At 36.0% G+C, this 26,336-nt stretch overlaps 1 protein-coding gene across 17 annotated transcripts in view; it reads right to left on the bottom strand.

Annotated features, from left to right (window-relative positions):
• The window catches only part of RALYL (RALY RNA binding protein like), an 832,931-nt gene that overhangs the window by 47,004 nt on the left and 759,591 nt on the right, over positions 1 to 26,336 (bottom strand). For 8 of the 17 annotated variants that reach the window (XM_067018139.1, XM_067018137.1, XM_067018136.1 and 5 more), the window contains one exon: positions 16,194 to 16,366. The exons of 8 other annotated variants lie outside the window; for them this stretch is intronic. In XM_067018139.1, the coding sequence (XP_066874240.1) occupies positions 16,194 to 16,366 (173 nt within the window). Of the gene's footprint in view, positions 1 to 16,193; positions 16,367 to 26,237; positions 26,263 to 26,336 lie in introns of those variants that run through there. One more of the 17 variants, XM_067018143.1, reaches the window with a different exon arrangement.

Here is a 26,336-nt window from a genome sequence, read left to right as displayed (position 1 = left end):
AAGAAGAAGTAAAGCTGTCACTGTTTGCAGATGACATGATACTATACATAGATAATCCTAAAGACGTTACCAGAAAACTACTGCACCTAATCAATGAATTTGGGAAAGTAGCAGGATACAAAATTAATGTGCCAAAATCTCTTGCATTCCTGTACACTAATGATGAAAAATCTGAAAGAGAATTTAAGGAAATACTCCCATTTACCATTGCAACAAAAAGAATAAAATACATGGGAATAAACGTACCTAAGGAGACAAAAGACCTGTATGCAGAAAACTATAAGACACTGACTGATGAAACAAATTAAAAATGACACAAACAGATGGAGAGATATACCATGTTCTTGGATTGGAAGAATCTACATTGTGAAAATGACTATACTGTCCAAAGCAATCTACAGATTCATTGCAATCTCTATGAAACTACCAATGGCGTTTTTCACAGAACTAGAACAAAACATTTCACAATTTGTATGGAAACACAAAAGACCCCGAATAGCCAAAGCAATCTTGAGAAAGAGAAACAGAGTTGGAGGAATCAGGCTTTCTGACTTCAGACTATACTACAAAGGTACAGTAATCAAAACTGTATAGTACTGGTGCAAAAACAGAAATATAGATCAATGAAACAGGATAGAAAGCCCAGAGATAAACCCTCACACATATGGTTATCTTATTTTTGATAAAGGAGGCAAGAATATACAGTGCAGAAAAGTCAGCCTCTTCAATAAGTGGTGCTGGGTAAACTGGACAGCTACATGGAAAAGAATGAAATTAGAACACTCCCTAACAGCATACACAGAAATAAACTCAGAATGGATTAAAGACTTAAATGTAAGGCCAGACACTGTCAAACTCTTAGAGGAAAACATAGGCAGAATACTCTATGACATAAATCACAGCAAGATCTTTTTTGACCCACCTCCTAGAGAAATGGAAATAAGAACAAAAATAAACAAATGGGACCTAACAAAACTTAAAATCTTTTGCACAGCAAAGGAAACTATAAACAAGATGAAAAGACAACCCTCAGAATGAGAGAAAATATTTGCAAATGAAGTTAATGACAAAGGATTAATCTCCAAAATTTACAAGCAGCTCATGCAGCTCAATATCAAAAAAATGAACATCCCAATCCAAAAATGGTCAGAAGAACTAAAGAGACATTTCTCCAAAGAAGATATACAGATTGCCAACAGACACAGGAAAGAAAGCTCAACATCACTAATCATTATAGAAATGCAAATCAAAACTGTAATGAGGTATTACCTCACACCAGTCAGAATGGCCATCATCAAAAAATCTACAAACAATAAATGCTGGAGAGGGTGTGGAGAAAAGGGGACTCTCTCGCACTGCTGGTGGGAATGTATATTTATACAGCCACTATGAAGAACAGTATGGAGGTTCCCTAAAAATCTAAAAATAGAACTAGCATACAACCCAGCAATCCCACTTCTGGGCATATACCCTTAGAAAACCATAAATGAAAAAGAGTCATGTACCAAAGTGTTCATTACAACTCTATTTACAATAGCCATAATATGGAAGCAAACTAAGTGTCCATCAACAGTTGAATGGATAAATAAGTTGTGGCATATATACACAATGGAATATTACTCAGCCATAAAAGGAAATGAAATTGAGTTATTTGTAGTGAGTTGGATGGACCTAGTGTCTGTCATACAGAGTGAAGTAAGCCAGAAAGAAAAACAAATACCATATGCTAATACATATATATGGAATCTAAAAAAAAAAAAAAAAAGATTATGAAGAACCTAGGGACATGACAGGAATAAAGAAGGAGATGTAGAGATTGGACTTGAGGACATGGGGAGGGGGAATGGTAAGCTGGGACGAAGTGAGAGAGTGGCAGGGACTAATATATACTACCAAGTGTAAAATAGAAAGGTAGTGGGAAGCAGCTGCATAGCACAGGGAGATCAATTCGGTGCTTTGTGACCACCTAGAGGGGTGGGTTAGGGAGGGTGGGAGGGAGACATAAGCGGGAAGAGATATGGGGATATATGCATATGTATGGCTGATTCAGTTGGTTATAAAGCAGAAACTAACACAACATTGTACAGCAATTATACTCCAATAAAAATGTTAAAATAATAAAAAATAAAAATCAGGAGCCAGGTCACATGAGCTGCAGAGCAAATCTATAGCAAAAACTAAAATAAAAGCCATATATCACCACAGTACTGTTAGCATTATCTTTTTTAAAAAAGTCATAAAAGGACTTGAAAAGGAATCCTTTTGAATTGAATAAGCCAGCAAGTATAAAATCAAAGAAAAATTTAACAAGATGAAAGCAAAGTATGATTCTTCTCAGCATATTACATTTGTTTCCTGAAGGTTTTCTTGTCAAATAAGTGCTTTTAAACAAATCTGACTCTCTAGAGACTTTAAAGACAAAGTTCCATATGAAAGCTTATGTTGCTAGAAATTTTGTAATGTTTTATTGAAAGCTTCACTTGCAAAATGAGATGGTAATGATAATCTCAATAATGATAACAATAGTTGCAATTTGCTTCTTAAATTGTGTTAGAGACTTTGTTAAGTGCCATTCATGAATTATCGCATTTAATTCTTACTAGAGCCTTATGAGGAGGTGTTATTATTCCAATTTCATGGATAAAAATACAGAGGCTGAAAAAAGTTAAATAATGTGTTGAAGGCCAGTAGTCAAAACTATTTCTATGGAGTGTTGCCAGGTAAATGACAGGAAGTTCAGCTGAATTTGAATTTCAGATAAATGATAAATGTATATATTTTTTGTTACAAGTATGTCCCATGGAATATTGGGGAGGTGATTATATTAGAAATTAATTCATTTTTTAATCTGAAAATCAAATTTAAATGGTGTCTTGTGTTTTTATTTGCCAAATCTGGAAACTCTACTTCTATCTCACTCCAGAAAAATTTGCATCAGACCACTAGGTTACACTACATCCTAATCCTCTGTTATGTACAGGCAATTCCTGATTTACTTACTTGAAATTTATGGGATAAATTTCAAACATCTAGCACAGCATCAAGACCCTTTATGACTTGGACTCCACTTTACTGATCTCCATATTCAGGGCTGCATCAAATGCCAAGGTTCTGAGGCAGGAGCTGAATGGTGTGTGTCTGGAGGCCAGTGTAGCTGTCATGGGCTGAGTGGGAGAGAACTCAGAGCCGCATCAGAGAGGGGACAGGGACCAGATAACACAGGCCTTTGGAGATCACTGTAAGGACATATGTTTCTACTCTGAGTAAGGTGGGCAGCTATTGGTGAATTTAAAACGGAATGACCTGGCTTAAGTTTTAACAGGACCAAATTGGCTGCCGCTTGGAGAGCAATGTGAGAGGGACAAGGGTGGAAGCAGGGAGGGATTGCGAGTATCAGGCAACAGCTCAAGAGCCTGCTTTTCTTGAGCTGTTGGGCTTCAAGGATTATGTGGGTTCAGGATGCAAGCTCTGGGTGACAACTTCTAACTTAGAGCTAGAAAGAGGGGAATCATTCTTCCAGTTTTAGTGTGGAATCTGGTGTGGCTTCACATTGAGACATGAAAGGAACTTGTTCCAGGTGAACCTTGTGGATGTTGCATCTTTAGATGCAGAAGAGGCAGCCCTACTGGTGGAGAGCAATGTTCTGTCACAAAAGGCAGCAGCAAAGGCTGTGGCAAAACTGTACCCTCAAGGCGAGAGCAGGTGGTGGGCAGGCAGCTGGAGCACATAATCAGACATGATCCTGAACACAGCTGAGACACTTCCTGGACTCCCCAGAGACCACTGGGAGAGACGGGGGTGGCCAGGTACTGCAACTATGCAAGAGTTCATATGATGCTGTTAGACTTTAATTTTTAATTTAACTATGACCTAATTTATACCTACATAGGCATGGAAGCATTAGGGTTAGCAAACTTAAACGAATGGATTTAAAGAACAAACCACAAACACTTAGCAAATTTTACCTGAATGTCTACTTTATGCTAGGCATGTGCTTTTTAGATATTACCTCATTTACTTTTCACAACAATCCCAGATCAGGCATATATTATTGTCAATCCCTTTTTACTGATGAAAGACATAGATAACTAGCTTGCACAATATCATGGAGATTTGAACTGCTTCCGTCAGAAATTCAAATTTAACTGACTGCAGACAGAGTTCATGTTTTTAACAACTAAGCCATTTAGCCTCCTGGGGAAAATAAAGCTCACCCTAATGAGCTAAGCAGAGTTCTTTAGCAAAAATAAAAATGATTGAAATCAAGGGAGATGCCAAAAGAAATAGTCTGAAATTCACTGTGATGAACATTTATTATAGAAGGATCAGAGCTCCCAAAGAGGCTGGATTTCAAGGTGGGAAGCCAGAGCAACTATGTCAGCCTATCACACTCTTTGCCTCAGATCAAAGTCTTAGCCATATCCTATTTCTGTTGAGAAGAGCTGGCCACTTAGTTGTCATGGCCTTGACTATTTTTGCCTCAAAAGCATGTCACCCAGGCCAGGTCACTTGCAGGACACATGCACCATGATTGTTCATTCTATCCCTAACTCCATTTAAATTATGAATGAAGGCTTTCTTTATGTCCTTAATATCTGTTGTCAGGAGGATAGGGAAGATAGCATATGATGGGACAGAGTTCAAGATGAAGGTTTTGAATACAGACCCGAATCAAACAGGTTAAGTAAACACTTTCTTGCTCCCTTGTGATATATATACCTCTAACCAATTCAGTTGGCACTACCGTTGGGAATGTGTCTCCCAAGTTCTTTTTTGTCCTCTAGATAGTTTAGTCCATATGGTGATACTAAAAAGAGATCAAAGTACAGTTGATATGGGGGAGCATCCAGGTGAAGGATTTCATTAGGAAAGAAACAAAAAGCTTCAAAAAGAAGGAAACATTTTCTGTCTAACTCATGAAGGCCAAGAATATTGATCAGAATGCTTTACACATTCCAGATTTTCAGTGGTATATCAGAAAGCCTGCTTTGAGTTCTATTCAACTATAGCATTGGATTTGTGGTTCAGACCTCCCCAATGTGCACAGCAATTCAAGAGTTTGTTAAGCCCAGGTGACTCACTGCTTAGTTGAACGTTTTGTTAAACGCTGAAAGATATATTACCATGTAGTACTCAGCTTGCATGCCTAAGTATTACACAATCCAGCTAGGTAATTCCACTGTGGATTCTTACTAGATTTGCCTCATTTGATTGCATGTAGTCAGCAAAAGTAATTACAAGTAGAATTCAAAACAGCTCAAATTCTCTAATGCATTTAAATGCTTGGTCTGTCTATAGTTTCCTTTGGGAATTGATGTATCTCTGTAGTTTCAAACCTCAGCCTGGTAAAACTACAAATTCCTGCGCTCTTCCCCAGATAATCAATATCAGCATTTTTAGGAAGCACCTTAGGTCTTTGGACGTGAGTGGACCAAAAACTTTGCTTTGGAAAACACTGACTAGACTCTCGAAGGCTCCTGAGCATTGCTGACAGTTCATGATGTCCTCAGGTGTACAGAGTCACCTTTCTCATTCATCTTTCCCCATACACCTGGGGAGAGTTCATTCACCCTTTTGAATTAGCAGAGAGCTAAGCACTCACTTTTCTATACAATTTCCATTTTGGCACACACTACTTTTTTGTGGATTATGTTGTTTTATATAAAAGGGGATTTACAATTTTGGTGGATATGGAAAAAGTAAAAGAGCTTGAAACGTAAATGTCTTGTGAAGTTTTTAGTAGTTTTCTCAAAAAATCTATTTACCTATCTGCCTATCTGTCTATCAAGCCATTGACCCACCCACCCACCACCTACCTAATATGAAATATCTAATGTATTTTGGATATTAAATATATTTTATGTAATTCCCCACTTGTAAACTACATCTTTCATATTGGTCTTATCAAAATAGAGGGCTTTGTATGTTTTGTCTGTAGCTTTTATCCTCAGGTAATTGATAGCCTTCTTTTTTTATTTTATTTGCTCTTTTTCCTTTTATTTACGTTTTTAAACAATTAATTATTTTTTCTTATACAGTAGGTTCTTATTAGTCATCCACTTAATACACATTAGTGTATACATGTCAATCCCAATCTCCCAATTCATCCCACCACCACCAACCTCTGCCGCTCTCCCCCCTTGGTGTCCATAAGTTTGTTCTCTACATCTGTGTCTCAATTTTGGCCCTGAAAACTGGTTCTTCTGTACCATTTTTCTAGGTTCCACATATATGTGTTAACATACGGTATTTGTTTTTCTCTTTCGGACTTACTTCACTCTGTATGACAATCTCTAGATCCATCCACGTCTCTAAAAATGACTCAATTCTGTTCCTTTTTACGGCTATGTAATATTCCAGTGTATATATGTACCACATCTTCTTTATCCATTTGTCTGTTGATGGGCATTTAGGTTGCTTCCATGACCTGGTTGTTGTAAATAGTGCTGCAATGAACATTGGGGTGCATGTGTCTTTTGAATTATGGTTTTCTCTGGGTATATGCCCAGTAGTGGGATTGTTGGGTCATATGGTAATTTTTTAAGTTTTTTAAGGAACCTCCATACTGTTCTCCACAGTGGCTGTATCAATTTATATTCCCTTTTCTCCACACCCTCTCCAGCATTTGTTGTTTTTAAATATTCTAATGATGCCCATTCTAACTGGTGTGAGGTGATACCTCATTGTAGTTTTGATTTGCATTTCTCTAATAATTAGTGATGTTGAGCAGCTTTTCATGTGCTTCTTGGCAATGTGTATGTCTTGTGTTAAGTCTGCTGCCCATTTTTGGATTGGGTTGTTTGTTTTTTTAATATTGAGCTGCATGAGCGATTTATATATTTTGGAGACTAATCTTTGTCTGTTGATTCATTTGCAAATATTTTCTCCCATTCTGAGAGTTGTCTTTCATCTTGTTTGTAGTTTCCTTTGCTTTCAAAATCTTTTAAAGTTTCATTAGGTCCCATTTGTTGATTTTTGTTTTTATTTCTATTACCCTAGGTGGTAAAAAAATCTCTTGCTGTGATTTATGTCAAAGAGTGTTTGTCTTATGTTTTCCTCTAAGAGTTTTATAGTGTCTGGTCTTATATTTAGGTCTCTAATTCATTTTGAGTTTATTTTTGTGTATGATGTTAGGGAGTGTTTTAATTTCATTCCTTACATGTAGCTGTCCATTTTTCCCAGCACCACTTATTGAAGAGACTGTCTTTTCTCCATTGTATATCCTTGCCTCCTTTGTCATAGATTAGTTCACCATAGGTGCGTGGGTTTATCTCTGGGCTTTTTATCTTGTTCCACTGAACTATATTTCTGTTTTTGTGCCAGTACCATATTGTCTTGATTAGTGTAGCTTTGTAGTATAGTCTGAAGTCAGGGAGTCTGATTCCTCCAGCTCCACTTTTTTCCCCTCAAGATTGCTTTGGCTATTCGGGGTCTTTTTTGTCTCCATACAAACTTTAAGATTTTTTGTTCCAGTTCTGTAAAAAATGCCATTGGTAATTTGAAAGGCATTGCATTGAATCTGTAGATTGCTTTGGGTAGTTTATTCATTTTCACCATATTGATTCTTCCAATCCAAGGACATGGTATATCTCTCCACCTGTTGGTATAATCTTTAATTTCTTTCATCAGTGTCTTATAGTTTTCTGCATACAGGTCTTTTTTCTCCCTCAGTAGGTTTATTCTGAGGTATTTTATTATTTTTGTTGCAATGGTAAATGACAGTGTTTCCTTAATTTCTCTTTCAGATTTTTCATCATTAGTGTATAAGAATGCAAGAGATTTCTGTGCATTAATTTTGTATCCTGAAAATTTACCACATTCATTGATTAGCTCTAGTAGTTTTCTGGTGGCATCTTGAGGATTCTCTATGTATAGTATCATGTCATCTGCAAACAGTGACAGTTTTACTTCTTCTTTTCCAATTTGTATTCTTTTTATTTATTTTCCTTCTCTGATTGCTGTGGCTAGGATTTCCAAAACTATGTTGAATAATAGTGGTGAGAGTGGACATCCTTGTCTTCCTGATCTTAGAGGAAATGTTTTCAGTTTTTCACCATTGAGAATGATGTTAGTTGTGGGTTTGTCATATATTGTCTTTATTATGTTGAGTTAGGTTCTCTCTATGCCCACTTTCTGGAGAGTTTTTATCATAAATGGGTGTTGAATTTTGTCAAAACCTTTTTCTGCATCTATGGAGGTTATCAGATGGTTTTTATCCTTCAATTTGTTAATATGGTGTATCACATTGATTGATTTGCATATATTGAAGAATCCTTGCATCCCTGGGATAATCCCCCTTGATAATAGTGTATGATCCTTTTAATGTGTTGTTGGTTTCTGATTGCTAGTATTTTGTTGAGGATTTTTGCATCTATATTCATCAGTGATATTGGTCTGTAATTTTCTTTCTTTGTAGTATCTTTGTCTGGTTTTGGTATCAGGGTGATGGTGGCCTCATAGAATGAGTTTGGGAGTGTTCCTTCCTCTGCAATTTTTTGGAAGAGTTTGAGAAGGATGGTGTTAGCTCTTTTGTAAATAGATAGTATTTTGATAGAACTCCATGACTTTTTGATAGAATTCACCTTTGAGGCCATCTGGTTCTGGGCTTTTGTTTGTTGGAAGATTTTTAATCATAGTTTCAATTTCATTACTTGTGATCGGTCTGTTCATATTTTCTAATTCCTCCTGGTTCAGTCTTGGAAGTTTATACCTTTCTAAGAATTTGTCCATTTCTTCCAAGTTGTCCATCGTATTGGCATAGAGTTGCTTGTAATAGTCTCAGGATGCTTTGTATTTCTGTGGTGTCTGTTGTAACTTCTTCTTTCTCATTTATAATTTTATTGATTTGAGTCTTCTCCCTCTTTTTCTTGATGAGTCTGGTTAATGGTTTATCAATTTTGTTTATCTTCTCAAACAACCAGCTTTTATTTTTATTGATCTTTGCTCTTGTTTTCTTTGTTTCTATTTCATTTATCTCTGCTCTGATCTTTATGATTTCTTTCCTTCTGCTAACTTTGGGTTTGGTTTGTTCCTCTTTCTCTAGTTCCTTTAGGTGTATGTTTAGATTGTTTATTTGAGATTTTTCTGGTTTCTTGAGGTAGGCTTGTATAGCTATAAACTTCCCTCTTAAAACTGCTTTTGTGGCACTGTATAGGTTTTTGATTGTTGTGTTTTTATTGTCATTTGTCTCTAGATATACTTTTATTTCCTCTTTGATTGCTTCAGTGATGTCTTGGTTATTTAGTAACATATTGTTTAACCTCCGTGTGTTTGTGTTTTTTACGTTTTTTTCCCTGTAATTGATTTCTAATCTCATAGTTCTGTGGTCAGAAAAGATGATTGATATGATTTTAATTTTCTTAAATTTACTGATGTTGATTTGTGACCCAGGGTGTGATCCATCTTGGAGAATGATCCATGCACACCTGAGAAGAAAATGTATTCTTCTGTTTTTGGATGGAATGTCCTATAAATATCAATTGAATCTATGTGTTCTATTGTGTCATTTAAAGCTTGTGTTTCCTTATTATTTTTCTGTTCAGATGATCTATCCCTCAGTGTAAGTGAGTTGTTAAAGTCCCCCACTATTATTGTGTTACTATCGATTTCCTCTTTTATAGGTGTTAGCAGTTGCCTGATATATTGAGGTGCTCCTATGCTGAGTGCATATATATTTATAATTGTTATATCTTCTTCTTGGATTGATCTGTTGATCATTATGTAGTGTCCTTCCTAGTCTCATGTAACATTCTTTATTTTAAAGTCTATTTTATCTGATATGAGTATTGCTACTCCAGCTTTCTTTTGATCTCCATTTGCATGAAATATCTTTTTCCATCCCCTCACCTTCAGTCTGTATGTGTCCCTAGGTCTGAAGTGGGTCTATTGCAGATGGCATATATATGGGTCTTGTTTTTTGTATCCATTCAGCAAGCCTGTGTCTTTTGGTTGGAGCATATAATCCATTCACGTATCAGGTAATTATCGATATGTATGTTCCTATTACCATTTTCTTAACTGTTATGGGTTTGTTTTTGTAGGTCCTTTTCTTCTCTTGTGTTTCCCACTTAGAGAAGTTCCTTTAGCATTTGTTGTAAAGCTGGTTTGCTGGTACTGAATTCTCTTAGCTTTTGCTTGTCTGTAAATCTTTGACTTCTTCATTGAATCTGAATGAGATCTTTGCTGGGTAAAGTAATCTTGGTTGTAGTTTCCTCCCTTTCATCACTTTAAGTATATCATATCACTCCTTTTTGCCTTGTAGAGTTTCTGCTGAGAAATCAGCTGTTAATCTTATGGGAGTTCCCTTGTATTGTATTTGTCATTTTTCCCTTGCTGGTTTCAATAATTTTCCTTTGTCTTTAATTTTTGCCAGTTTGATTACTATGTGTCTCAGTGTGCTTCTCCTTGGGTTTATCCTGTATGGGACTCTGCACTTCCTGGACTTGGTTGGCTATTTCTTTTCCCATGTTAGGGAAGTTTTCGACTATAATTTCTTCCAAAATATTTTCTCTGGTCCTTTCTCTCTCTCTTCTCTTTCTAGGACCCCTATAATGTGAATGTTGTTGTGTTTAATGTTGTCCCAGAGGTCTCTTAGGCTGCCTTCATTTCTTTTAATTCTTTTTTCTTTATTCTGTTCTGCAGCAGTGAATTCCACCATTTTGTCTTCCAGGTCATTTATCCATTCTTCTGCCTCAGTTATTCTGCTATTGATTCCTTTTAGTGTATTTTTCATTTTAGTTATTGTATTGTTCATCTGTTTGTTTGTTCTTTAATTCTTCTAGATCTTTGTTAATCATTTCTTTCATCTTCTCATTCTTTTCCTCCATTCTTTTTCCAATGTCCTGGATCATCTTCACTATCATTATTCTGAATTCTTTTTCTGGAAGGTTGCCTATATCACTTCATTTAGGTTTTTTTTTTTTTTTTTTTTTTTTTGGCTTTTTATCTTGTTCTTTCATCTGATACATAGCCCTCTACCGTTTCATCTTCTCTATCTTTCTGTGAATGTGGTTTTTATTTTACAGGCTGCAGGATTGTAGTTCATCTTGCTTCTGCTGTCTGCCCTCTGGTAGATGAAGCTATCTAAGAGGTTTGTGCAAGTTTCCTGATGGAAGGGACTGGTGTTGGGTACAGCTGGCTGTTGCTCTGTTGGACAAAGCTCTGTAAAACTTTAATCCTGTTGTCTGCTGATGGGTGGGGCTGGGTTTCCTCCCTGTCGGTTGTTTGGCCTGAGGCAACCCAACACTGGAGCCTACCTGGGCTCTTTGATGGGACTAATGGTGGACTCTGGGCAGGCTTATCACAAGGGTACTTCCTGGAACTTCTGCTGCCAGTGTCCTTGTCCTCACAGTGAGACAAAGCCACCCCTCACCTCTGCAGGAGACTTGCCAACCCTAGCAGGTAGGTCTGCTTCAGTTTCCTATGGGGTCACTGCTCTTTCCCCTGGGTCCCAATCACATACTACTTTGTGTCTGCCCTCCAAGAGTGTAGTCTCTGTTTCTCCCAGTCCTGTTGAAGTCCTGTAATCAAATCCCAGTAGGCTTCAAAGTCTGATTCTCTAGGAATTCCTCCTCCTGTTGCCAGACCCCCATGTTCGGAATCCTGACATGGAGCTCAGTACCTTCACTCCAGTCGGTCGACTTCTGTGGTATAAGTGTTCTCCAGTTTGTGAGTCACCCACCCAGCAGTTATGGGATTTGATTTTTTTGTGATTGCACCCCTCCTATCTCTCATTGTGGCTTGTCCTTTGTCTTTGGATGGGGGGTATCTTTTTTGGTGAGTTCCAGTGTCTTCCTGTCAATGATTGTTCAGCAGTTAGTTGTGATTCTGGTGTTCTTGCAAGAGGGAGTGAGAGCACGTCTTTCTATTCTGTCATCTTGAACCAATTCGAATTTTTGATAGCCTTCTTGATGGAAATAATAAGATTTCCTTCTTTATTCCCATAGCAAAAATCTCATTAGTGGTCAATCAATAAATGGTCAATAAATAATCAATAAATGGTCAAAGGTGGTCAATAAATAAATGCTAATGGATTTATTCGGAAACCAGTTTGATAACAGTTTGATAGTGTTTGTATAATGCATCAATATGGAGTTCAATTTTAAATATATTCAAGTCTTAATTTATAGGCACTAATGAAATACATAGGTATAGATTATTATAGAATCACAGATTTTTAGCCCTGGCTCGCTTCTTATAAATTATGAAGTCCAAGTATATTATTTTTTACATGAGGAAATCAGTCTTCTCTAAGGCACTAAGCTACTTGAGAAAAGCAACCATTTACTTAAACATTTCACTTTAAACATAAAGCAATAGTTTTAGTTATCTGTACAATTTTTGTAGCACCTGATTCACACACAGTAGGCACCTGAACATTAGTTGAATGGATTGCTTAATGGAAATCGATTTCACTAACTGAATATTTAGATCTAGGCAACGTATGGAGCAGCTTCCCACATGCTCCACAAGGGGTGCCACCACTTATGGCTGTCCCACTCTCACATTTTGTTGGATCTCCTTTGCTTCAGATACAAGTCTTATTTCCCATTCATTTCAGATTTTCTTTGAGCAGCTGACTGTGCACGTGGATACCATTTCTTCTTTTTGGTTCCTACTGTATGTGCTAAAGACCTAATTATAATGTATCCTCGCTGAATCTGTAATCATCCCCACTCTTCAAAAAGAGAATATTTGTGTTTTTACTTTCCTTTTCAGGAACCAAGGATGACTTGGTTCATGTGGTCTGGAAAAGAGAAAATAGTACACACCAGAACAGGGAATTTTCTCTTGATCAATCACTGGGAGGGACTCCCCAGTCTCCATTTAGACTGTAGAGACTGAGTATTACACTCATCCTCACTCATTGTTTTCCAAGTTTTAGAAATGAAATGAGATACTAGAGATAGTATCCTTACCTCCCATTAGCTAAACTCCCAATTATAATGCAAGACATGAGGGAGAAAACCCGAGAACCTCCAGGCATCAATAGTTCTAATCAGTTACTTTCTGTGTGTTTAGAACATAAACCAAACACTATGGTTTGGCTTTGTTCCCTTGGCTGCATGCTTAACCCTTGCTCTTTCAGACATGGTGTTCCTGGAACACAGACTCACTCAGAGGAAAGATCAAACAAAATGGATTTTAGAAATTTCTGACCTAACCTTACTATTTTGCAGATAAGAAAGTTGAGACTCAGAGAAGTTATGTTTAAGGTGAATCAACTGGATTGGATAGTGACAGATCTGGGACTGAAATGGTCCTTGCTATCTCTTTCATGACAGCTGACTTTTCATAGCTGTCTTATTCTTGTACTTCTATCTGATATTTGGAGTGATTTCATGCACATGTAGATGAGCCATCTTGCATCTGAGACTCTCAGTTCCTTGAATTCTTCATATGCAGTGACTTTTCTTCTGATCCCACTTCCATCACCCCGTCCCATGGATTTTCTCATCACCTAACTGTCACTCCTCTGAAATATCTCAGTCTCTGAGGACAACCATTGCTTTTTTCTTATTCATTTCCTTTCCTTTCCTCTGGTCCTTAATGGTATAGGGACTTCTATTTCCTTCATGCCTGTTTTTTCCCTCTCAGCCTTCTCCTAGGTTCCCCTCCTTCCCTGCTGAACAGTGGTTCTCAAAGAGAACCCCAGACTGGCAGTATCAGCATGACTTGGGAACCCGTTAGAAATGCGAATTCCCAGACACACTCAGCATACTGAATCAGAAACTCTTGGAATGGGACACAGCAATATGTGTTTTAACCACCTGGAATGGGAATTAACAAACTCCAGGTTATTCTGATGCACTTTAAAGTTTGCAAACTAGTACTCTTTAATTCTTGGTCTCTAGCCTCAACTGGCTATGGACACTAACCATCAATCTTTATGTTTTCCAAATTAGTGATCTTCTATGTTTTCCATTCTCGCTTCTTCAAATCTTCTCCTTTCTCCTTAAATCTGTGACAATGCCCATCTCTCCTCATTCTCCATAGATTATCACCCTCTGATTTACAGTTCGTGCTTGAATTCCCTCAAGCACCTGCCACCAAGTCCTCAGATTTACTAGTTTGTTGCAATGGAAGAGTGTCTCTCTTCACATCGAAGGCCAGCCTATACATACACCTGTGTGCTAAATTCCTTTCCGGTCAGCACTGGAGATTTTCTTTCTCCTCAGCAAGCTCTCTCTCTATCTCTCTCTCCTGGCATCCTCCACCCAATTTCAATTTAAATTCACACACTTAGGGATTTTGATTCTAAGTGTGATAAAAGCACTGTAGGATTTTAAGCAAGGAAGTAGCATTATCTGGTATACAGTTTAAAAGATTTTTATCCTCCTTGTGTGGAGAACGGATCGCATGGGCTGAGGCAGAAAAGCCAGTTTAGCTGTAGTGGAGATGTAACTAGCTTTGGGCTATGATTTGGAGGTAGAATGAAAGGGGGAAGGTGGAGCGAATCAAAGGTAATCGTTGTCTTTTTGGTTTTTAACAACTGTGCGGATAATGATGCTGTTTACCAGAAAGAGGAAGGCTGGAAAGTAATAAGATGGCTGGAAAAAATCAAGAATGTTTCTGGCGTGTTAAATTTCAATTGTTTATTGAACATTTATGAGGAGAGAGGCATCTACTTGAGTCTAAAATTCCAGGAAGAGACGAAATTAGAAATATAGATTTAGGAATCTTTGGCCTATAAATAATACTCAAAGCTCTGGTGTTTGATGAAGTTACCTTGTGAAAGTGTGTAGAAAGAGAAGGTGGCCCATGACAAAGCCCTGGGCTATTCCAGTATTTAGTGGGAATATGGCGGGAAAGTTTCTAGCATGGGTGAATGATAATGAACAACTAGTATTCTGAGAAATTCTCCTAACCAGTTTTAAGCCAAATTCTGCTGACAGGTTAATTAAAATAAGAACGGAGAGGCAACCATTGGTAATGGAAACATGGAGACCTCCAGAGATCTCAACAAGAGCAGTTACAATGAGATGGTGACCATAAAAGTCTGATTAGAATGTCTTGAGGAACTTATGTTGTTGGATTAAAGTCCTGCCTAAGGAGAAGCTGAGAAACGTGGTAGTCTTTCATTCTAGTCCCTGCTCAACAGACTCTAGAAAGCAAAACAGTTCTAAAAATAGGTACTCAAGTCCTTCAAACTGATGCAGACTTTTGTAAAAATAAGGGTGGTTGTTAAAGGCTCATATCTGAAAAGTTTAAATAAAGGTACCATGCAACTTAAACAGAGCTGGAATGTTAAAAATCAATATAGAATTCCATAAATGAAACTAGTGATAGGGTAGTTACCATGCCAAAACAACAACCACGACAAAATCAGTTAAATAACAGTTGGTATTAAAGCAAATTGGAATCTGATATTACCTAGGATAAATCAAGTTTAATGCAATCAGTCCATAGATACTTGAGAGCTGGCAACACACACACACACATACACACACATTTGCCTTATTCTTATTAGTCAGTCCCTTTAAGATAGTATATTTAATTTTCATGGCTGATAAAATATGAGGAGTAGCATTCTCATCAGTATATATTTACCAAGTCCCTGGTGTGATTATACAGGAAAGAACATCTGGAAATGAGCTGTATAATGATTACAACATTGGGAAAACAAAACATGTAAAGAATCAAGTCTCGGTCAAATCCGCAACTCATAAAAACTGGTTTTCAAGCAGCACAGGCACTGAAGATGATAAACTGGCTATACACCGAAGGATCATCTTAATGAGCAGAGTGTACAAAGGGCTGTTGGCCATATAACTAATATAATTATCATCAGTGAGTGACACTACTAAATAAGAGGGGAGCCATGTATCGTCCAGTAAATGGTTGTTTTGTTACCAGGATATTATACCCATGCACAGCTCATGTGTAACTGCACAAACACAAGATTCCTTTCATGATGAAGCTTTTGAGAAAGATAATCTTTCATATGAGGCTGTAAATATACCTAATCTCATATATAATAGTCCTGTTCATTCATTTATTCCCTCACATTTTAAATTAGCAAAAATATATTGAGCACTTATTATGTGCAAAGCACTGTTTGAGGTTGCCTTAAATATATGCATGTAAGAAAGAAATAAGCCCCCAATAATTAATCTATATTTTAGAATGAATGAGTCGCTGACATGCTGGTACTATTACCAAAGGGGTGTGGACACCAAATGTTTAGTTCCTACCAGCTCATGACCCCCATCTTCATCGAAGTCCTCCTCTATCCCATCAGTCATCTCTTCTCCATCGGCATCTGGCCCTCCTTCAGCAGGCTCCTCTGTAGAGTGATCTGCATTCTCTGACACACATTCATCTTGGATCAGCTCTATACTCTCTTCCAATTTCTTCTTCTGAGCTTCTGGTGAGGGGGGGGAAAAAGCAAATGACTACTACTTTGGGTTGCTCATGAGCCATTTGGATAAACCATGAAAAAACAGTCTATGAAGGGGTAAACTCTGTATTATTAAGTGTGTGAGGAAGACAAAGTAATATTACATTAAGGTTGAATTTATTGTCATGTAAATTATGTTCATCTCTGTGTATTTACATGTAAGCATATTTTTTTTAACAGAATTAGCAAAAAATTGAAGAATGCAGATGGTACTTGTATATAAAGAAACGAAGATTTACATAAACAGATTGATATTTCTGGTTATATGTAGTTCTTTCTGGTAAGGATGTTCTCTCTGAGGAGAAAATAAAGCAAAAAAAAAAAAAAAATCAGCTAAAACAGAATTTGTTCACTCAAGGAAGGAAGATGAAGAAAGCTCTTACTGACAAGTTCAAACCTAAGTGAAGAAGACAAAAAGTCACTGAGGAAAAGGGTACAAAAGCAGATATGTTAGCTGTCAACAACATGTCCATGTGAACAATCGTTTGATATTTTACACTAAATTCTGTTGGTATATGTGATTAACCACAAGGGTGAAGATTAAAATTCTGGTGTAAGAGAGCCTGCGTTCAATGTGGAGCTTCATCATTTACAAGCTTTGCGATGCTGAAATGATAAACCCTCCTTGTGCCTCAGTTTTCTCATCCACACAATCAGGATAGATAGATTTTAACTTTCAGGGCCTGGAGTAGTAAATCAAAGTGTTTAGTTTAGTGATTTGCAAATAGTAAGTGCTCAACAAATGAAGCTACGTTCTACATTAACAGAATTCCCTCTAAAGCCAGGGTGTGTGCATTTTGTTCACAGAAATTTGCCCAATTGGGAATTATGCTGACAACATAATAATTATTTCCCGTAGTGGTTGGTTCTGTTCTCTTTTGAAAATACCAAGAAGCACTGGCTATTGAATAAATAAGATTATCTTATGTACCTCCTTCTCTTATTCCCATGTGTACATGACTATGTCAAAATCTATGTGCTTTTCACACTCATTTTGATTATTATTTTATCAGATGATTATCCCATTATTCGAGTTTTAAAAGACGTTGCACTTTGAGTTTATTTATTTATATTTTACAGCAATAAGGATACTTTATAGAGCTAAAATATTTGGGGGTATTCATTCTTGGTCTTCTTCGTAATGTGAGTTAAAAGGAAAATAAGCATTGTTATATACATTTTGACTAAGCACAAATCTTTTCAAACATAACTAATATGTAAATCAATAAATGGATAAACATTATGTATAAGTAAGAAGATATCCTCTCCTATAAATTGTTTAGAATTGTAATAATAGTTACTTATATAAATACAGGCATAACTCCAATGAGATATTATGGGTTCAGGGTTCAGTTCCAGACCACTTTTTTCTGTTCTTTGCTGTACACCTGAAACTAACAAAATATTGTAAATCAACTATATTTTAATTTTACAAAAAGCTGTGATGGACAGACTAGTGAGAGCACTGAAAATTTGGAATCCTCTGATATTAATCATACCTTTGATGTTCCACTCTTTCTCCTAAAAGAGGTTTTTGTACTTATCACCTGACCCTCTCACTTTTAGCCACTCTTGGTCACTACATTGGTGTTTCAAATGCCCTGACTCTCAAGTCCTGCTGTTGGTATTTTAAGAAAGGAAAAAGAATGAAGGTCTGGGATTGGATAATTATTATTCTATAAAAAATGTTCCTAATATTACAACTTTTCCTAAAGTCAAACTTTCTCAATTTTAAGTCATTGTGTTTATTCTTTTGTTATAACACACAAATGGGCTTCTGGTTAAAATTCACATTATATTGGAAATTCATTTGGTCTGGCATATCTATTTCTTCTCTAATGACTTCAGAAATATATGTTCTTTAAGAACCGTCACTTTTTGATGTTGAAAGTTATATTGTTTCTTTTTTTTTTTCTCTAGAAAAATCTCTGGTCCAAAAAGTGTAATGGATTTTCAGAGAATATATGTAGGACCAGATCTTGGAGTTGTGTAGTCCTCATTTGGCTTTGTGTGACAATTTGCTTCAGTTATCTTTGGAATCCAAGATGACTTTCCTGATCTTCTTAGTCGAATACAATCCCTCCTCCTTTGATCAACCAAAACGTGGATCAGATAGTTCTGTTGTTGTCTTCTCCTTTTCTCATGCTTAAGCTTTCTTGAAACTTGAGCTATTACCTCAAAATGTCATTATCACACTCTAAGGGGATGATAAAGATATCAATCTTTTACAAAGTGAAAAGTGCATGAGGGGTAGAGAGAACATCAAAATATTTCTTGAGTCAGTTATCAAGAAATACTTTGATGTTCTCTGTACCCCTCATTGAACGCCTTATACAGAGAAGAGATAAGGTATTAGAGAGAATATAGGATTTGGGATCCACACTTTTGCTAATTACTAGTTCTATTAACCGTAATTTTCTTCTCTAAAAGGTGAGCATAAAGTTGACATCTTTCGGAAGGCTACAGTATGCTCAAATGAGTAAAAAGAGGTGAATGCGTTTTTTAAACTATAAAGGACACACAAACATGTTCTCTTAAGAGGTTCTAAATAGTTCTTGAGTTGAATCTATATTGATTACTTGATTGCTATAGATAAGTTGTCCATATCAAAATAATTCATCACTACTGATCATTAAGAAACATATATTACAAAGACAATTTTGGCTTTGACATGGTCCCTTAATTTCTGTTTAGACAGACATAGTGTTTTAAGTTACTCTGTTTTTGTGTATTAATATACAACATACCTGTAATTCCTCTGATGACCTATTTCAAAGGCAGTTGTGTATTATTATAGTTCATTGCAAAAACATACTATAACATCCTCATTCATCCAGTCATTAATTTGAAAGCTAGATGCATGGAAGGCATTATCTGGGTTGAGAAAAAAAGCTTAATTATAATGGCAATTGATTCATAGGAGTTTAACAGAAATCCAATCAGTCTGTTCTTTAGTAATGTGGCCACCATAGATTTTTGTCATTATCTTAATGAGAAATGTTAAAATCACTAAGCAGTGATAGGTTTCACGAAAAAAATCACACATGAAAGCATATCTTGTTTATAAAATTGTTGGTTCACAGCTTACCAAGCAGTTTTGATCCAGTTATTATCTTGTTGAAATAGAAAGAAACAAAGCAACTTCTTCTATTTTTATGAATTATCTAATTCTACTTCTCTTAGAAATGAGTAGTTTATTAGTAGTTGTTAGTTTTTTAGTTTATTCTTAACTTCATAACAGTCTCTTTATCTGCATAATTCTTTTCGTACTTCTCACTTTTACTCTTTATTGTGAGTGTGTGTGTGTGTGTGTGTGTGTGTGTGTGCGCACACACACGTGCATGAATTTATGTCTCTACTACTGAAGCTTCTTTGGGGCAGAAAACTTTTTATACGTTTTTGTATCCCTGGTGGCTCAGAGGCTTACATGTAAATTAAATATTTGTTGAATATATTCATGAATTTTTGTGGAACTAAAAAACTGAAAATAAATGTCTGGGTATCAAATTCTTTTCATACAGTCACAGTGATTTTTGAATTTGGAACCATGGTAGCAAAAATACAAATTCAAAGAACCTAAAAGAAACCTCCTTGAAACATTCTACACAAGAGCCCCACACCACTAAGGCAAAATCAATCGTGGGGTATGAGAATTTCTGAGAGGAAAATTTTTCATGTTTATAACTGACAAGTCTCCAGGAGAAAAGTAAACTATGAAGTCTTCAAGTGCTTGCAGGAGGAGGGCTGTCTTTGAACAATGGCATTTTTTTGAGTCTTTGTTGACTTTTTAAGTCAGAGTGAGGGGCAACCACAACATTTCTTTTGTGAGAAAAGTGAGTTACTTTTAGATTTTTAAAAGATTATATCAGGAACCAAAAAGTTAGCAGCCTGTGACTAAAAGATATCTCTAATATTATATAAATTATGATTTTCAACAGAAAAAAAGGTTTATTTTGGCTGCAAGTTAGTAAGTGCTTACAAAGTGCTGACTATGGGACATTCATTACCTTTAGGTCTTGAAATATCCTGAAGGGCAGGCTTATTTATCATTTTTCCAGAAGGAGAAATTGAGGCATACATATATTCAGTAAGGTACCCACAGTTACTATATACAAGAGTTGAAATTACCACCTAAGGCTTTCTGACTCCATAGCTTGGGCTGCTTTCTAATATATTTCTAGAAAAAAAGCCTAATTTGACATACCAGGGGAGTGTTTTGAATCGCTTCAGGAACAAGACAATTTCTTTTTGAGGTTTTAATTTTTTTTAATTAAAAAATGTTTTTACTGAAGTGTAGTTGGTTTACAATGTTGTGTTAATTACTTCTGTGCAGCAAAATTATTCAATTATATATACATTCTATTTGTAACTATTCTTTTCCATTATGGTTTATCATAGGATATTGAGCATAGTTCTCTGTGTTATACAGTAGGACCTTGTGGTTTATCCATCCTATATATAAAATCCTATATCTGCTGACTCCAGCCTCCCACTCCATCCCTCCCCCAACCTCAGCCCCCTTGGCAACCACCAGTCTGTTCTCTATGTCCATGATTATGTTTCCATTTCGTAGATAGGTTCATTTGTGTCATATTTTAGATTCCATGTATAAGTGATATCATATGGTATTTATCTTTCTCTTTCTGACTTACTTCACTTAGTATGAGAATCTCTAGTTGCATCCATGTTGCTGCAAATGGCATTGTTTCATTCTTTATAATGGCTGAGTAGTATTCCATTGTATATATGTACCACATCTTCTTTATCCATTCATCTATTGATGGACATTTATGTTGTTTCCATGTCTTAGCTATTGCAAAGAGTGCTGCTATGAACATAGGGGTGCATATATCTTTCTGAATTATAGTTTTGTCTGATGTATGCCAAGGAGTAGGATTGCTGGATAATATGGTAATTCTATTTTTAGTTTTCTGAAGAACTTCCATACTGTTTTCCACAGTGGCTGCACTAACTTACATTCCCACCAACATGCAGGAGGGAAGAACCAGACAATTTTAAATTCAAGAATGAAGAAATCTGCTTAGTTAGAAGCACATGTTCAAACTAAACAATGGCTATCAAAGGAAAGGAAGTGCAAGTGACAGGTAAATACTTCTGTTTAAGGGAAAATGCCTCAGGCTTTAAAAAGCTCTGAAAGGAAAGAATTTGATATAAAATTTTAATCCTCATATTCAAATATTTTTTTCTGTACCTCTCATGTCTATTTCAGCATGTACATATGATTTAGAAGACAAGTTAGAATTGTTGGGATTTATGTTCAAAGCATTTTTATTAAATTCACTTTGCTGTAGAGCTATTATAATTAATATCATTTTGAAAATTGGTTGAGTTGGCAGTTAAGTTTTTTGACATGCTGGCTTAATTGCTAGCTAATTGCTAGCTGTATTGTACTTAGCAGATGGTTGGAAAGGATGTTGATATAAAAACAGTCACATTATTCATCAGAGCCAGCTAGTGGCTTCAAATTATTGTTTTCACATTGCAGTATAAACTGTAATTTAAAAAAAATTTACAACACCTGTGTATAATATGAATTTAACTCAATGATTCCAGTAAATGCCATTTAGAAAGATGTGCTTATTATGGCTAGTGTCACTAACAATGACATAAATGAGCATTAGGGAAGGTATGCAGAGGAATGCTTTTAGATTAAAATACCAGTTACATAAGTACATTCCTGGTGGAAATGACCTCAAAGTTGTTCACAAGAAGTATCCTCGATAGTTGAGGTGACCATAGATTCAACATAAATCACTTAAAAAAATTGCTGAGATATTGTGTTTATTTAAATCTCACAATAATTTTAAGGAATAGATATTATTTTACCCATTTTATAAATTTTATAACGACCTTTCCAAATTTTATGCAGGTAGTAATTTCTGGGACTAGGTCTCTTGTAAGATGTGAACCTAGTTCTGTTTGATTCCCAAGTCTGGGGCCTTGGATGTTTTAGTAGTATAAATCAATTTGCCCCAAGGAAGATGAATTAAGGAGGAACTAGAAGTGTAGAGAACAGCTAAAAGTTCTTAAAAAGAAATAAGGTGACTGCAATAGAGCAAGTGAGTGGGCTTGGGTATCAGCAGTACCATTGAGAGAATAGAAGGGATGGAGTAAAAAGATGCCAAAAGCCAGGTTTTGCAATACTGGCTAGAGTAGGAATGGAAAATGATATCGAGGTTGGCAATGTGATTGACAGGATTTATGTAATGGTGATGTGACAGAGGCAGGGTGCAGAGAGAAGAGTATATTTACAGGAGAAAGGGTTCAATTTTTAAAGACTATGATTGAGTTGTTACTAAGAAAGCCTTAACGTTCCCCTCAGCTTGACTGCACTTTTGACAGACTCCATTCTGATTATGGGCCCTGACCTCCTTTTTCTTACAGCATTTACTTTAGAAACCTTGCACCTGTAAATTCTTTCTATGCCCCTTTGAGTTGTACAACTTTTATAACCCAGGCATGTCTTTTCAAGACCTGGAGGCTCTCCCTTTGAAATGTAATCAACAGAAAAAGATAGGACTCCTGGCTTCCAGTCTCTGTGGGCCAGTAGGAGCCTAACTTCCATAGAGTCAATCAGCAAACATGGATGGCCTCATCATATTGATCAACCTCCCTACTAACATCCTCTAATACTTTTCAGTCAGCTCACTCTTGCATTTAAAAACCCTCCTACCTTTTGTTTTGGTAGAGCTGAGTTCAATTTCCATCCCCTATTGCAAAAGTTTTGACCCCTATTACAGTAGTCTTGAATGAAGTCTTCCTTGCCATTTTTAACAAGTGTCCAGTGACACTTATCTGAGTGATGGCCACTGGAGGTCTCTAGGAAGAAGCTGGAAAAGTTTTGATCCATTTGCTAGAGATAACTCAATCTCTTTTTCCCCCCATAAATTGAGCTCCTTTAAAACATTTAATTTTTGTAGTTAAATTTTTCTACAAGGCTTGTTAATGAAAAACAGTAGTCTTCTCTTCCCATTTGCTTACCATTTCCAGCTCTTTAAGGGCTTTATACTCACTTAGCTGATTCTTTTAAATATGTGCCCTCATATTTCTAAAGAGCATGTTTATATTGCTACTTCTTGATTAGTTTTATACACTATCTATTAACATCACCCTTGGGAAGCTGAGGATTCAGCTTACTTCCCATCCCCACTTACTTCCCATCTCCCTCAAGAGTTATATTGTAAATTGTATTAGATCAGTTTTCAGTTTTTACATAAATTTAAAAATGTAAATGCATTGGACAGCTAAGTTGTTAGTATGTAATGAATAATTTGTTCTTTTCCAAACAATATTTTTTACTTTCTTTGGAATTAAAAATTGCCTTTGATTGTTTGTTTTAAACTTGGTACTTGTACTAAGTACATGTACTCCTTTCTATATGCTTAAACAAACGAACCTGTCCCTCAACCAGATGTGTAAATCTCATCTCAACCAATTCACTTCCCCAACTATTAGCCACTGAATCCATTTCATCTTCTTGAAAAAAATCTCTCCCAGAACTTTTGAGCAGGTCTGATCTGTACTCATTACTTTCCAGATCTCTTTCACAGCTCATATGCTAGAATCTTCTTTATCATTATCCTGAGGATTCACTGCTTTGGGAACATTTTTCCTGTGAAAAAATTGTTTTTGGATGTTCCTTCTCTTTCTGTAACCAGCACATCACCAATCTAACACAAAGTGTAAGATAGCAGTTAGGTATTCAGGACAGAACTAGTAGCCACGTTACAGGTGGCAGCATCAGATCATATCTGCAGCAACTTCTTCCATTCTGAGTACCACACTCTGTAGTTGACAAACTATACAGTGACTAGAGAAGAGAGATGACAATGGTTCAAGATGCAAAACTAAATGACATGAGAAGCAGCTGAAGAAATTACTGATATTTATCTAGAGAAAAGATGGCATCAAAGATGCTTTGACCAAGATTTGAATGCAGCTAAGTTGAACATCTATGGGCCAATTATATTGACTCTATTCAAAAGTTTTGGAAGGGTGAGAATACTACAGCTCTTTTATATATTTAATTGGCTGATTCATCCACAAGAGATTAGATATTAAGCTTGGTTTCAGGGGACATAAAAAGAATAACTGAAGCAAGTGAAAGCAAAGTCCATTTTGGCTCTGTATAAGGAGAACTTACTATAGGAGTCTGAGACACAAATATGATCAAAGACCAAGCAAGTAACATAAATGTGTGAATTGGCTAGATAAAGATATTAGCAAACTGAAAAGTGCATGCCACGTATAATATGGCAGCAGTATTGAAAGATTCCAATTTTTCAAAAGAAGTTATATATCTTGACATTTATCTGTAATATTCTAATTCTTGGATATTACTTTATTAAAAAAATCTGTATTTTTTACCAAACATATGAACAGGATGAGTTTATCCTGATGGGACTGATGTGTGACCTCTCTAGTGGTTAGGTCTAATGGATACGATAGGTTGGCTATTTTCATTGGAATTGTCCGAGTTTGGCTGGTCATATAGGAAGCACATCACTGAGAATAAAGTTGAATTAAAGAATGCCTAATTGCCTTTTCATATCAGAGAGTCTTTGCCTGAAATTTGGTTGTTTAAAAGATGTCATTGCTCATTGAATAATACTCAGTCTTTAGTTTTCCTTCTCACTCTTTTCACCCTTTATGGTCATTTTACTTCACTGTGTAAACCACATATAAATTGTGGTCTTCATATGTGGCAATTTATGATTCTCTTTTAAAAGAATTATCTAGGAATGAGGCACAATTGTAGGATAAATTGTTATGTGTTATTTGCTGTTTTCAATAATCTATAGTCACCATATCCCAAAGTAATGTTATTTGATTATTCAAATAGGAAAAAATAACATATGCAGGGTGGATTCATACTAATCATAATTTAAAAGCTGAAATATATGCTTGAGGCCATAGTCCCTTCCTCTAGTTCACATTTGAAGGGCTTGAGACCTAAGTTAAATGACCTGCTAAATAGTGTCCAGTTCATAGTACATGGTTGTAAAGGTCAGAAAAGTTAGAGAAAACATGACCTTGTTCTGAGGAACAAGGTCATCAAAGGAAGAGATAGGATACCATGCAAACATCTATTAGCAGTAATTTAAGGTACAGAGAATCCAAAATGATGTCATTATACCTTGTTACAATTATTCCTGAATGCTTAGGAATTCACTTCAAACGAAAAAGAAAAAAAGTGATCCTACGAAACTTGAACTCAGGACAAGCTCCATGCTGTGTGGCTTTATCCTGTTTGTAACCTTCCATCTCCTTCCTGCCACTATTCTATGCTGGAAACTTTCATCATCAAATGACTAAGAGTAAACTGGGAATGAGAGATGTATAAAAGAGCAATAGTGAAGAATAAGTGTTAACTACCTTATAATAGGCTTGTAACCAAATAAACATTAAAATGGGTGCCTGCTTAAAGTTAATAAGGAAGTATTGAGCACTTAAAAAGAATTTTAATGTATTTCTCTCCATTTTCCATATGTAGTATTGACTCCATATAGCACTGCTTTCTTTTCGTAAAGAAAATATAGAAAATGATCATCTTATCTCCATAAATATGAATACTGTTCAGGAGACAATTACTACAAAACTGAAATTACAAATTAAATAATTCCATTTTCTTCCTGACATGTTCAAGTAAGAAAGACATAAATAACAAAGGCCTAAGCCTATCATTTTCAAAATAACTGTCTCATGACTGGGAAAGTTTAAGCACATACAAAAATAAGGTGACAGCCTTTCATGAAAAGAAAATGCAAGCTTTGAATTTTAGTGTCACGTTTATAGATGATCTCCTAAGAAGATATGTGGAAGGTATTATTCATTGCAGGAAACTGGAAATTATAATATGATGGAATAAGGATCACATTTTTCTTGTTGAGGTGATTTATATTTAAATGAGTTCTCC

Source organism: Kogia breviceps, chromosome 17, assembly GCF_026419965.1.
Source record: "Kogia breviceps isolate mKogBre1 chromosome 17, mKogBre1 haplotype 1, whole genome shotgun sequence".
Classification (NCBI taxonomy): domain Eukaryota; kingdom Metazoa; phylum Chordata; class Mammalia; order Artiodactyla; family Physeteridae; genus Kogia; species Kogia breviceps.
Note: the sequence above shows the minus strand (reverse complement) of the source record. Positions and strands in the feature narration are given on the sequence as shown.